Source organism: Eumetopias jubatus, unplaced genomic scaffold, assembly GCF_037043125.1.
Source record: "Eumetopias jubatus isolate StellerSeaLion01/CBP00866 unplaced genomic scaffold, mEumJub1_p1.0 scaffold_3, whole genome shotgun sequence".
Taxonomy (NCBI): domain Eukaryota; kingdom Metazoa; phylum Chordata; class Mammalia; order Carnivora; family Otariidae; genus Eumetopias; species Eumetopias jubatus.
In genome coordinates, this window is record NW_028274809.1 from 69659671 (window position 1) to 69673857 (window position 14187).

The window sequence follows — 14187 nt, forward strand, 5'->3', positions numbered from 1 at the left end:
TAGCTTATAAATGCTAGAGTTAGGATTCAAGAGCTGATGTTCTTTCTCAAAAGCCATGTTCTTTCCAATGTGCCGTGATATGGACAAGAGACTGGGGAATAGAGATGGTGGGCACTGAGTAGAGGGCTATAGAAATTTCACTTGCCTGTTAAAAGATGAAATGCACCAGTGATTGGAAATGCAGTAAGGAAGACAAGGATTAAAGGAAAGATATATATTTTTCTCTCTTCTGTAGTTCTAATTGTTTGGGGGGAACTGAAGATAAGAATATTCTCCCCGATTGACAGTATTCATTTTCTTTCAGTTGTAACAAAGCATTTGCGAAGGCTGCAAAGGTAGGTCGGAGAACTAAAAGCAAAATGGTATGGAGAAGGGCGCCTGGGTGGCTCAGTTGGTTAAGCGGCTGCCTTCGGCTCAGGTCATGATCCCAGGGTCCTGGGATCGAGCCCCGCATCGGGCTCCCTGCTCGGCGGGAAGCCTGCTTCTCCCTCTCCCACGCCCCCTGCTTGTGTTCCTGCTCTCTCTCTCTCTCTCTCTCTCTCTCTCTCTCTCTCTCTCTGTGTCAAATAAATAAATAAAATCTTAAAAAAAATGATATGGAGATATAAAATTCAGTGTCAAGGGGTTATATCTTTTAAAAAAGTTAAAAAGTAGTTTATTTCAAAGGATGTGATGCATTATCATTGTTTTTGAGAGTGTTAAATGTGCCCTTGTTATACTGTTAGTGCCTGCATAAATAAGTAAGCAACTTTTTATGTCATTGTTTTTAAAAAGATATTGTTTCAAATGAAGAATTTCAGAAATTAAATGTATGGCAGCTTGCGACAATTTTATTCCAACTTGCAGATGAATGAAGATGTAATGCTTTAAAAAGATATGTTTTTTTTGGAGCGGCAAATGGAATAATACATTTGAACTGGCTTAATATTTGAATCACATGCCTCCATATGGTGATATGAGCTTTGAACCACTGTAGAAAGACAGCCCAAGTATGCCCTCACCTCTCTCTCTTGCTGGTGTGGAGGTCCTTTTTCATGCCTTTGTTTCATCCCACAGGGACTAGTATGCCCCTTTTGTTGGCCTCCCAGTCCCTGCACGCATAATTAACAGACTTAAGCTGGTACACTGTGCTCCCACGGAGACTCCACCAGGCACCAGAGGAATAACATGCACATGACTAGACCTAGACCATTTAGGCACTGGCAGAGGCATTCTGAAACAGCAACAAGGAGCTGATCGCCATTAATCTTCAGAAGCTCGATGCAGGCAACTTCTACTCTGCCTCCCATTCCCACCTCCTCCCACTGTTACAGTCATTGCCAGTCCTAAGTGCTTTCAAGGGGGAAAAAAATCACTCTTGGTTACTACTGTTTCAGCCACTCAGATAAAGAGAATTGTTGACCCTCTTTATTTTTCATCAATGTGGAAACTCCTCTTTTCTGGTCAAGTGTTAGTTTGCCATAGCCTTCGACAGCACATATACACTGTCAGGAATTTGCTAACCAAAGTCACGTGTATTCTATTTTCTTAGAACATGTTCAAGTAAATGATCTCATTTGAATTGTCTCTATTTAGATGTATCCCTCAACAGAATCAGTTGTTATTATATTTTTATTCAAAACTCTGTTCAGTCTTATCAGGTCTAGTGTTTCCTTACACTAAGACCTTCCTCGATTATGACAATTAAGTTTATATCATATGGTTTGTTTTCCCACAGATAGAAGAAAAATGATTTTGGAAAAAAAAACTAGCAATAGTTTTAAACAATAAACTTCTGTTAAATTTTCTGTGAAGTCCAGCTATCCTGTTTTTCTCAAAGAGATACACTATACCAAGTGGCTGAAACCTGAAGACTATACATAAATCTTACACATTTGGTTTCGTGAATAAGCAAAACATGTGAACTTAAATGCTAACGTCATATATAACAGTATCAAGCTTTGGCTAAGAAACAAAAAAAAGTGCATGCAAAAAGTTGTGTCAACACCTCTTAAAATGGGTAGTAATTTCTAGTAATAACTCAGTGGCTTACTTAAATGAGAGAGAAAAGCTTACCTTGCTAAAGTCAACAGTGCTGTTTTCTCTGCTCACATCATTTTTATTTTCAACACAGGCTGGAGCAGACTGAGGAGAAACAACCTGACCTGCTAAAAGAAATTGTTATTACAGAATACAAACAATTACTTACATAATTCTAGACAGATTGAGTGAAATATGAATTAATCTAGGCTAACATAGGTTTCTTAATGAGTTTATGAGGTAAGCATGAAGGGTCAATATAAATAGATCAATATCAAAACAAATACTCTTATTTGTCAGTTACAGATAGAAATGGGAGAATTCAGTCAAGGAAAAAAAAACCCAATTCTCAGATTAAAGCTCCATAGCTAAGTGGTTATTCTCTATGAAGAAGATCATCTACAAAATATTTAAATCTAATCATGGTTTTGAAACATCATTGATTTCTAAATTTCACCCAAAACTAATGATATATATGTATGACATATATATATATGACAAGATCTATGATTTAAGCTCAACCTGAAGAATTAAAAATGTACTTTTTTAAAAGGGCAAATATTTATCTGAATATTTATTCAGATATATCTGAATACATAACATATTTATAGCTTCTATTGCATCTGAAGAAAACAGACAATGACAAAAAATGCTTTGACAAAAACTTCTAGAGATTTCTATATGACAGGGGCAGTTAGAAATACCTTTCCCTTACACAGTACAGACCCTGTGAATATGATTTTATCCTTGTTACTCTTCAATTATGTAAGTATATTGATATTGCCCTGCATGAGAAAAGACCAATAAACTTGAATTGCATTAGTTTTCCATTAACACTAACCAGCAACTTAAGTACTTTGTAGTCTTTTCCCCATTATAGGGAAGATTATGATATTAGTTAAATGGACAGTAGAGGTGGGGATGTGACAATGGGTAGTTAAATTCCACTATTCACGAAATACGAAACATCTTTTTCAATCACAGCTTATCAGAAATCTGTCCATATTCAGCAATTAAGTGATAAAGATTAACAAGCTCTGCTTCCTTTCACTTGCATCTTTCTTCTTCCCTAAACTCCCACCCCCCCTCACTTAATACTTTTGCTGTGAAATGAGTAATGGCAACCCAGCTTTGAAGCCTTGACCATATTTATGACCATAACTCAGTGACTCCAAATTACTACTCTTATTTGCCTCAGCCTTAGACAGAAATACTCTCTCCTCTCTCTGCCTGCTTCTTCTCTGTACCCTACCTAAATCCCAATTTTATTCAAAGTTCACCTTTAGTCTCATCTTCTCCACTTACTAGAATCTGTACTTATCCGACCTTCTCTAAACTATTAGTGTATATACAAATAGAACCTTTTCTTTAAATTCTCTCCTGAAATCCCACTTATTCTTTGTTACCTAGAAATTACCAAGTATGACTTAAAATACTAATAATTTGCTTTCAAATATTAACTATAATTTTGCTGTTGGAATGATTAAGCCTCTCAGGCAGGTGTTGCTTATTCATAAGTACAATTTTGTTATGTTTTTAAATTGTTATATTGCCAGAAAGTAATGGATTTAAGATTCTTCCAAAACTTCAATATTTCTCTGCTTTCACTACACAAAGTAAAATAATACATTTGGTGAAGATTTAAAAATGAATTTTTATTTTTTATTTTTATTTTTTATTATTATTATGTTCAATTAGCCAGCATATTGAAAATGAATTTTTAAAGCAAATTTACCTCCAACCATGTGCACAAATTCTGATTATATCATATTCCAAGACATACATGAGCTTCAGAGAAATGATAGACGTAAACTGCATCAGTTATTTTCATTCTCCCATTTCTAACCGCCATGTGCGGCTATGACTGTGAACTGTTCATTAGCAGCCATTTCATTTATCATTCTCAAAATAATAACTGTAATTTTAAAAAAACCTTTTACATAATGCATTTGTGCTACTAACAGATGTCTTCAATCACCAGTTTCACATCATTTCTCCATATTTTCACGAATTAGAACATTAGATATATTTAAACCTAAATTTACTGAATGTTCCATAAAATTGAGTGGTGAAATTCAAGGCGTGGAAAAATTAAATAAACATATATTGGCTTTCTTATAATAATTTATTTCATGTTATATAAACCTGCATGGAGGGACAATTATTTAATTTGATCAGCAAATACATACAAAAAGAGAATCAACCCAATGCAAAATCAACCACTTTGAAGAGATTTAATTGGATAGAAAATATGCCATGACTTAAAATCTGAAGAAATTGCATAGCCTGTGTTTTCATATATATACTTTAAAAGCAGAATATTTTATAAATTACCTTCAGCTCATGTGCTATCTTTAAACCATTGGCATTTGCATTTCCTCTTGTAAATATTAACACTTTGAGATTTATTGTTCTATTCTATTCTTGTTCTAAGATGATGAAAATATTACAAAATATTACCTCATAAAGGTGATAATCAGGAAGAGTACTTAACTAGCAGAAGACATAGGAGGTGATATGATATTTCTTGCAAGTTCTAAATTCTAGAGATGTGAATAGAATGTATGCTAATATAAGAGAAAGGCATTCAAACTATCAACCTATGCTATAGAAATATAAGCCACAAATTTGATATGTTTTATATTTCAGAGGTAATAGTTAAATAATAGAGGTAATTATTAGTAATAAATATATTTAATCACATCAGTCCTGCAAAGTCTAAAGAAAACTCCAAATTTTATTTCTTAATATGTACATTAATTTGTTAAAATGAAATAGGCATTGAATGTTTGTATCTTCAAGGTAGTTTCTGAAAACTTAGCAGGATGCAGAAAAATACATAGATATTATTATTTAATAATTAAACTGACAAGCTTGGTTTGGGTTATTTTGAAAAAATAGAAGTCTTTAAGGGGCTTAAAATTGTATTTGTTATATATCTAGTTCTATCTAATATATTAATATATATATAACTAAATCATGAAGCGTAGTCTGTTGGATGACCAAAAATTCCATAAATTAAAATAAATTTTATGACTTTGTCTTTGTAAACTGATCTCTTTAGTTTTTTCCAAAAATTACTGCCTTTCAGAAGGGAATGGGCTTGGATTTCAAAACAACTTTTATTAACTTAAATACTATTATATAAGAAGAATCAGTAAATACAGATTTTGAAAGGGCATTCCTTATTTTCTCTCTGATGTTTAAAACAATAGTAATTCATGGAATGCCAATTTTCAGGTATAGGATTTTACCTTCAACCAAAAGTGAGAGTATTTTTTCTAATAGAATAACAAAGAATTTGTTAGGATATTTTTCCCCAGGAGAAAATGGTATAATGGTAGGATTTAGCATTCACATATATGTGTGGAAGCTTTATGAATGCTAATTTTCATGATACTCTTTCTAATCATGATGCCACAATGCTTTTGAACTTACATCTTTTTATCTACTTCTTTATATTACCTTCATTTTACCCACTGATCACTGTCCATATTAATATATCCTATAAATAAATGTCATTGTAATGTTTAATCACATCTGTCATTATAATATCTAAATAATTTTGAGGCATGAAGATGACTACTCAAAAAAGAGAGAGAGAAAGAGAGAGACATTAACTCAGCAGCCTAATTATATTAAGAGTAAATTATTCAAAAACAAATGAAAAATGGACACCATTAGTATTAACTGGGAGATGGTCATGACTATTTAAATGTAAACATTAAAGAAACCTAACATCATCCTACATATGTTTAGTTTTCCAGGCTTTTATAAATTTATTTATTTATTTTTTAAATGGTCTCTATACCCAACATGGGGTTTGAACTCATGACCCCAAGGACAAGAGTCACATGCTTTACCAACTCAACCAGCCAGGCACCCTATTTTTCCAGGCTTTTAAACTCAACTAGTTCACCATCTTAAATCCAAAACTCTAATATTTGTCATACATCTTATTAATCGAAGTGCATATTATGTAGTATTCATATTAGCAACTGCTTGAATTAATTTTCCTTTGAGTCATGAATTCATTCTTTCCTCTGGACTTCCATGAGGGAGCATATATCAGTCAGATAAAAAAGTTATTATAGACCACGTATTTTTACAAAGCAAATTATAAAATATGTGGGGCAAGCATAGGAGAAAACTGAGAGTAATTTAAGTAACTGCTAATTAGAAAATGAAAGTTCTGCCATTCTACTTGTTACCTCATAAATTTTTCATTAAGTCCATTATGAGACTGGCATAGTCATTTTCCTCTTCATAAAGTTGTGGGGAGGGAACATGAAATTATGTCAAAAGTATTATTTTTTTATTTTAAGTAGTGTCAGTATCATTAAAGCATCTCATTATGGAAACACAAGTGTAAAATATGTTCTCAAAATATCTGTAAAGTATCATATTAACTCATTTAAACCCTTACTATAGTTTTCTTCTTTAAATAAATTATGTACATAAGTATTGTATAAAACAGCAGCTTTTTAACTTCTATTTGGCCAAATTCAAATCAATAGGAGAATAACATATCACTTAAGAATAGCATTATTTGCTACTGCTTAATCTGCTGAAACTCATGTATATTGAAGGAAACTGGGATGAAGACATAAAGGTACGTTACTATTAACCTTGAGACCAAGCTGATTTACACTACCTCAGAAACCTTCAACGCATTTAGAGTACCCAAAGGGTAGGAGATGAGGGAGGTACAGAGATGAGATGAGCCTGTTAGAGACAGACACAAGACAGAGCAAAATAAAGAAATATAAAGATGAATGACAAAGTACATACATGTGTAACAATACATTTATTCATGGGAATAGAAAACATGAAGAAAGAAAGGCTAAATATTTAGAAAATGTTGATTAGGTGAGCTACATTTCAAAAACATAAAAAGTATGCACATAATTAAACTTGGAGAAAAATTAGTATGCCTGACAATAATTAATGTAATATAAGAAATAATAAATTTAAACACATCATATTAGACCTACTTTTGCTGTTAATATCTAGTCTTGATATTCCAAAACTCAGTTACAACAATATAGCCTCTGAACAGAACATCAGTTTTGTTAACAAGTCACCTTGATTTTTTTTTTTTTTTGGAGCAATGGAAAATACCTTTATTGAATAACAATGTTTACTTCTGACATCTATATGAATCTTTTAACATGTTTTCTTTCAAGTAATTCTTGAAATTAAAAATTTAAGAAATTCAAGACATAATTCTAGGTTTTTTTTCTTCAAAGGTAAAACATTATGTGGAAAAATTTCTTAACTCTTTGTTATCTTATTTATGAGACCAGAGTATTTAAAAAACATGAACGCATATAAATATCTCAACACATAAAAACATTATACATCTGAAAATAAAAAGTACAGCATTTGTAAAAGAAGTGATTATAAAGCAATAAAACTGATTTCCAAAAGCCATAAATAAAAATCATTCACAATACACATGTGTACATTTTTTAAGGGCTGTAATCTACGCAGGCCTACAGAATCAACTCATATCCAATCCTTCCAAATCTAAATGTGCTCCAGTAACCTATGGTTTTGAAAGTAAGTTAGAGACCTTCTGCTCTGTAACTCCTTTTGTGATCCTAAATAAAAGATGCAACTGGAAAATATTCATAACAGAGGGAGAAAAGATATGTGAAGGAAAAGAAATAGAGTTAGAATTATTAGTGGAATACAGTGGAATGAGAATAATCTACACCTAAGCAAACACATGAGTGTTAAATTATTTTTAAAACATAAAAGTATTATCAGTAAGTTAATAATATTTTATATTAGATTTGTAATCCAATGTTCAATTCAATTCAAAACATAATTGAATGCATGACCTAAATGATAAATACAAATATTGATATATTTACTTTTCAGATCATTTAAACACAAGTGTTATTTTTATTTTTAGAAAGTCCTTCTAGTTTCAAGGAATTACTGACTATTCTTGATATATTTATTCTGAGTACTTTCTACCCATATCTTTTTCAGAGTTTTAATGTTAAAGAAGATATTATTTTTCTATTATTTTTTGCTGTTGTTTTGCCAAATGTAACTGTCACTTTTTATTGAAACATCAGAATCAGACATTTAATTCTCACAGTTTTGATGCTTAATGAAAAGTGAAAGTTAAACACAGCATGGCGGCATTCAAATGCACGGTGAATCCATAGCATCCTGCAACTTAGCCCTTAAGAGAATGTGCAAAACACCAAAAAAAAAGAATTATACAAAAAAGTAAAGCTAACGTATTTAGAGGTAAGACTGACAAATTATCACAAATCACTAAAAAAGTTTTGAACAAAATAGTGCAGACTTGGGGAGGAAAGGAGCAAGGAAATCACTATCTTGCCTATCAAATCTATAAAATGGGGAAGATCCACATTTGAGACTCAGAGTGAAATATCTGAATTTAGTTAACTCTTGGAATTACTACCAAGGTAATAATGCTCAAGGAAAAGTCAATTAAGGAAGTAGAAACCTTATTCTCTTTTTTAGACTTCTTTATATAAATATCAGTTCATTTTTGAGGGAATTTCCTCAAAATTTCCTCAAAAGTGAAAGTATATTAAAAACAAGAGGGGGCTTATTTCTATCCCTATGCTGGGGAAGGAAAATATTTTCTGTTTTCAAGTTTCTAGAAAATCCTCATTCCATTTAATTCCTATTCTAGAATCTTAGAAGAAAAAAGTCAATCTTTTTGCATGAAATACTCTGCTGAAGAGTTTTTTTTTAACAATGAGATATTATTTTCACCCTTTTGGATTTCTTAAAATCCTTCTGCATCTCTCTGTACTACTGTACACAAAAAATAAATCTCCATTGCATATTTTGAAACAATGTCAAATCTATATTTATGGCTATGAATTTCGATTTGTTTGTTTATCTGGAATTTGTCAGTTTTTAGCGTTCCTAAGTAGAATGAGAACCTTAGTAATAAAGGTCTTTCACACTTTTTTTCACTTCTGGATAGGAGATTTATCTCTAAATTGGTGAAGTCTATACATATTTTCAGATTTCTCAACACACATAATTATGCAAAGTGTATGAAGAAGCAAAACAGAGTCACAAGGAGGTGTTATAAGCCTAGGCTTAGAAAACCATTTCTGACAGCATACTCTACAACAATACTTAATTGGGTATATGAATCCTATTAAAAATGTTTCCAAGTTTTTATTACCCTAATGTGTGCCTCAAAAAGATCTCTACATGTTTAGATAAAGGCTGATTAGACAGATGGTGACAGAATCACTTCAGAACTACTCACATTCTAGTTTTCAGAAAAACTAAGCATTTGCCTCAGTAAGGCAGAAAGTAGGCTTTCAGAAAACTTTGTATCTCTATGTATCTATATGTAGACTTGTGATTCAAGACTATATTTCTATCATTTCTTCTTACGTTTACCAGAAGTTTAAAGCAGTATCAAATACTGTGTCTAGGTCTACATGATATTTCAATAAATTAGTCATCCAGTAAATTCATTACCTTCTTCCCTCCATGAATAAAATGCAATAACGTTATTTTTATGGTAAACATTATTCCCATTGAAATTTGAAATATAAATTACAGCTAGTTCACAATCCATGAGCCTTGCATTTTTAAACAAACACAAATCCTTCTTAAAGACATATATTTTATTATATGATTTCTATTAAAAGTAATTAAATGAAAGCAGAATTTTTAAAAATGTGCTTGCATTCATAGAGTTAGTTCATAGAGATATTTTAATAAGGTCTTCAGAATCATGTAGACATAAGCCCAATGTCAAAATTAGTAAATATCTGAATCTGTTGTTTTAATATCATCATACCCAAATAAGTTCTAGTATTATAAGCATAATAAAAGTACTACATTTAGATTAAGTCTCAGAATATAAAACCTTCACTTTGTCATTTTTATGTATAACATATTTTAAAGCAAATTGTGACTTAGAATATATTTTGAATATATGATGTGATTTAAAGCAAGTCATAAATTCTCAAAATCCTCAGTGGAATCTACAAATACAAGTTGGTATATGTTATAAAGTACTTAACTGAACTGACTACAGGTTTCCCTTGCTACACAAAAGTAGTGTTCCTATGAAACCCTTCATAAGCCAAAATGGCACAAAGTGAAGAGTATCCCCCACTTTCTGGAAGTTTGCCTTATGCCACTTCACTTTTAAGACCTACAAGAGTACAGTAACAGCTTTTTTTGTAAAAGCAAAATCCTCTTTGGATTTCTTTTGGTTAATGAAAATAGGTACTAATGCAGGTCTTTCATAAAAGTGAAGTTGCATGGGGCACCTGGGTGGCTCAGTGGGTCAAGCGACCAGCTCAGTTTCAGCTCAGGTCATGATCTCAAGGGCATGGGATTGAGCCCAGAATTGTCCTCCATGCTCAGAAGGGAGTTTGCTGGAGATTCTCTCTCTCCCTCTCCCTCTGCCCCTCCCCCCACATCCACACGTGCATGCTCTCTCTCTCTCTCTCTCAAATAAATAAATCTTTAAAAAGAACCAAAGTGAAGTGGCATAACGTGAATTTTCAGAAAGCAGGGGATACCTGTGTATGCACAACTACAGACTGCTATATAACGGCAATGATTTAAAAAATCAAGTAAGTATTTCAAAAATCATTTGCCATTAAGAACTGGTTTCGTGCTCTGAAAAAATAGTACATCTAATCATCTTCATTGATTTATTAAAGCATTTCTTCTATATGTATATATTTGGTTCAGTAGTAGGAGAATTGGTTTAAAAATCCCATTTAAAGCACAATGTGGAGAAAACTCATTTTCATGCGTTTGTATTTAAGGCATCACTACAGCTTTTGAAAGTAGGAGTGAAATGACATAAAATAGTCCATGCAGAAATATACATGCTTTAGTGCATTTGTGCAAGTCAGAGTCTTTCTAGTACAGCATTTGAAATTACTTTTCATTAATTTTTATCTTTTAAAACGGGGAATTTTTATAGCTGATGAAAGTTTAACAAATTCATATCATCCTCACGATAATTTTATTTTCCTTCACAATACTAGTAGAAAGGATGGATCTAATGAGAGGTTCCTAAGCAACTTCTTTAGGGTAAATGATGAAGGTTCAAATAGATGCAAGGAGAGAACAAAATACAAAAGAATGATAAAACAGTCTGAAGCACAAGCCATAAAGAGTAAGTCACAATTGCTAAAAAACAGTGATTGGCGTGCAAAGATAGTAAGTACACCGTGGCTCCATGGACACTGAAGATGTAGCCCTGCAAAGAGCAATGAGCTATGAACTGGAAATCAGGCTTCACATATGTAGAGCCACAAGTAAGGCACTGGTTGGTCTTTTCAATCATAATCTCTCATGGAATTTGTTGACTATGAATAACATGAAATCAATATCTTTTTTCTACCAACAGTAATTGGTGATCTTTATTCATTTTAACTTTAAAAAGCCATAATTCAAACCATTATATTACATTCTCAGGTTGTGGGATGAAGACTAGGACCTTGACTGGGATACAACTGATGCTGTTCATGTTTGTTGCATTTGAGTGTGTAACTTCTTATTAGATAAGTTTCCTTTGCATTCTTTCATGGGAATTTCAGGAAATTTAAATTCTTTGTTAAAATTTCTACAATTTGATGCTTGAAAATCAGTCTATATACGTATAAAAAAGAAATAATTCTACGACAACAATCTGTATTTCAATAAATAATTTTCAAATAAAATATGTTTTAAAGAATTTAGAAGCACTTTGAAATTTCAGATGCTTATAATAAACACAAAGAGTACAATTAAGAAACATTTACCATTTTTATCCATGGAATTTGGTTCTGATTGTTTCTTGCCAATATCAGCAAAGGAACGAACAATGGGAATTCTATTGGTGAGTTTTTTCTGATTTTGGTGGTGATGCTGTTTCATCAGTGCCTCATGAACCCTGTGGCGTACATCCTCATTGAGCTGACCTGAGCTCACTTGTTGGTCAAGGACCATATCTGAAGAAGGAAGGCAAGAAAAGATTAGCACAGTAGATTAGCATAGTATGCAAGCAGCAAACCACTGAGTCCAAACACACTACCCGAGATAATACGATTCATCTTAAAATAGAATGAATTCCTTTAAAAATCTCAAAAAGTTGTGACTTTTTGTTAAAATGTTGCACACAAAAAAAGACTTGGGAAAATTTTTACTATAAACCATTCAATTTTAAATACGTAATAATTTCATGAAGTATTATTTTTTAAATGGACATAGTTGCATTGAGAACAAGCACTTTATTTTCTCAATTATTCACACTGATGGGAGGAAAGAGTAACAGGGGTAATATCAATATAATTAGTATGTTTAAAATTGTAAAGTGATTTATACTTATATTTTAATGTTTTTTCCCCTTTTTCTAGCAGAAAATGATTTCCATGTTTCCTCGTTAAGTAAAAAGAAGTCCATCTGTAAAAATCTGATGCAGGGAGGCTTAGGCAGCTATCTAGTTGGTTGCATTTGGAGAGTAAACAACTCTTACATTGATATAAAGTCAGACCTCTCAAAACTTCCTTGAAAATGTATTTATATTAAAAAGGTCTTCTATAACCATAAAACAAAGAATAAAGGTGAGATTTCAGAAGGCTATAATTAAGCAGATTGATATTTACCATATGTAGTGTCAGAAATGCCTATAAAATAAGTAGATGAGTAAAGGACTTTTAAGTTTCTTGGTAATACAAAATCACTTCAATAAACCTCATTGTAGGGAGAAGGAGGGTAGATGGGGAAGTAGGAGGATCCTGAGCTTACCTGGTCCCACAGATACATCAAGGCAATAGCTACATTTACACAACTAACTCTGAAAATGACCTGAAGACTGGCAGAACAGACCTTCCATAGCCAGTCATAGAGAGAAGGCCACATACAAAAGGGTAAGAAAGGCAGAGACGTTGTTGGGAACCAAACCCTTGGCAGTATTAATCCCAAATAGGAGGGAAATCACAAACATGGAAATGCAAGAGATCAGACCCCACACCAGGCACTCCTGGCACTTGAGGACCCACACTGGGAGGAGTAGTCCTCTTAACTTCTGCCTTTGAAAACCAGCATGGCTTAACCCTAGGAGCTTTAAAATTAACAGGCTTAATTCCAAGGGAGCCTGAGGGCAATAAGGAACTTGAGTCCCCACTCCTAAAGAGACAGCATACTAAATAATTGAGCTGAAGACACAGCACAGAAGGAACACTTTGAAAAGTGCCTGGGGTATAGGTGAAGGAAACTTATTGACTAATCTTAGAAAGTATACCAGAGAAGCAGGGATCTACAGGAGATTTCTCTGAGAGCAAAAGTGCTGGCAGGTGCCATTTCTCTTCCTCTCCTCCAGCAGGACATTTGTGGGAGCCAATTCTCTATTCTCCATCTACCCTGCTAGCACTGTGTTCCCCACCTGAGCATTCTCATGTGGATCCACTTCACCCAACCCTCTTGCCTCTGCAGGCAACCCTCCAAAGCAGTTACTGATTGGACCTGACTCCAGAAGCGATGACAACAAAAGCAAAAATAAACAAATGGGACTCTATCAACCTAAAAAGCTTCTACACAGCAAAGGAAATCATCAAAATAAAAAGACACCCTCCCGAATGGTGGAAGATGTTTGCAAATCATAGATCTAATAAGGGGCCAATATCCAAAATACATAAAGAACTCATACAACTCAACACCAAAAAAATAAACAAACTGATTACAAAGGACCTGAATAGACATTTTTTAAAAAGAAGACTACAGGTAGCCAACAGACACAGGAAAAGATGTTTAACATCACTATATCAGGAGATGTAAATCAAAACCACAATGAGATATCTCCTTACACCTGACAAAATGGCTAGTATCAAAAAAGACAAGAAACAACCAGTGTTAGAGAGAATGTGGAGAAAAGGGAATGTTGTGCACTGTTGGTGGGTTTGTAGGTTGCTGCAACCACTGTGGAAAACAGTATGGAGGTTCCTCAAAAAATTAAAAATATAATTACCGTATGATTCAGTAAGTCCACTAATGGCTATTTACCCAAAGAAAACGTAAACATTAATTTAAAAAGATAAATGCTGGGGCGCCTGGGTGGCTCAGTCAGTTAAGCGTCTGTCTTTGGCTCAGATCATGATCCCAGGGTCCTGGGATGGAATCCTGCATCGGGCTCCTTGCTCAGCA

At 33.2% G+C, this 14187-nt stretch overlaps 1 protein-coding gene across 3 annotated transcripts in view; it reads right to left on the reverse strand.

The window, feature by feature from the left end:
- Window positions 1-14187, reverse strand: part of SLC4A10 (solute carrier family 4 member 10) — a 209817-nt gene that overhangs the window by 95996 nt on the left and 99634 nt on the right. Inside the window, exons 6-8 of one of the 3 annotated variants that reach the window (XM_088022143.1) lie at window positions 11808-11996; window positions 2056-2147; window positions 1002-1091 (exon numbers count right to left, since the gene is read on the reverse strand). In XM_088022143.1, coding sequence (XP_087878269.1) covers window positions 1002-1091; window positions 2056-2147; window positions 11808-11996 — 371 coding nt within the window. The remainder of the gene's footprint in view (window positions 1-1001; window positions 1092-2055; window positions 2148-11807; window positions 11997-14187) is intronic. The other 2 variants (XM_028113061.1, XM_028113059.1) reach the window with 2 other exon arrangements.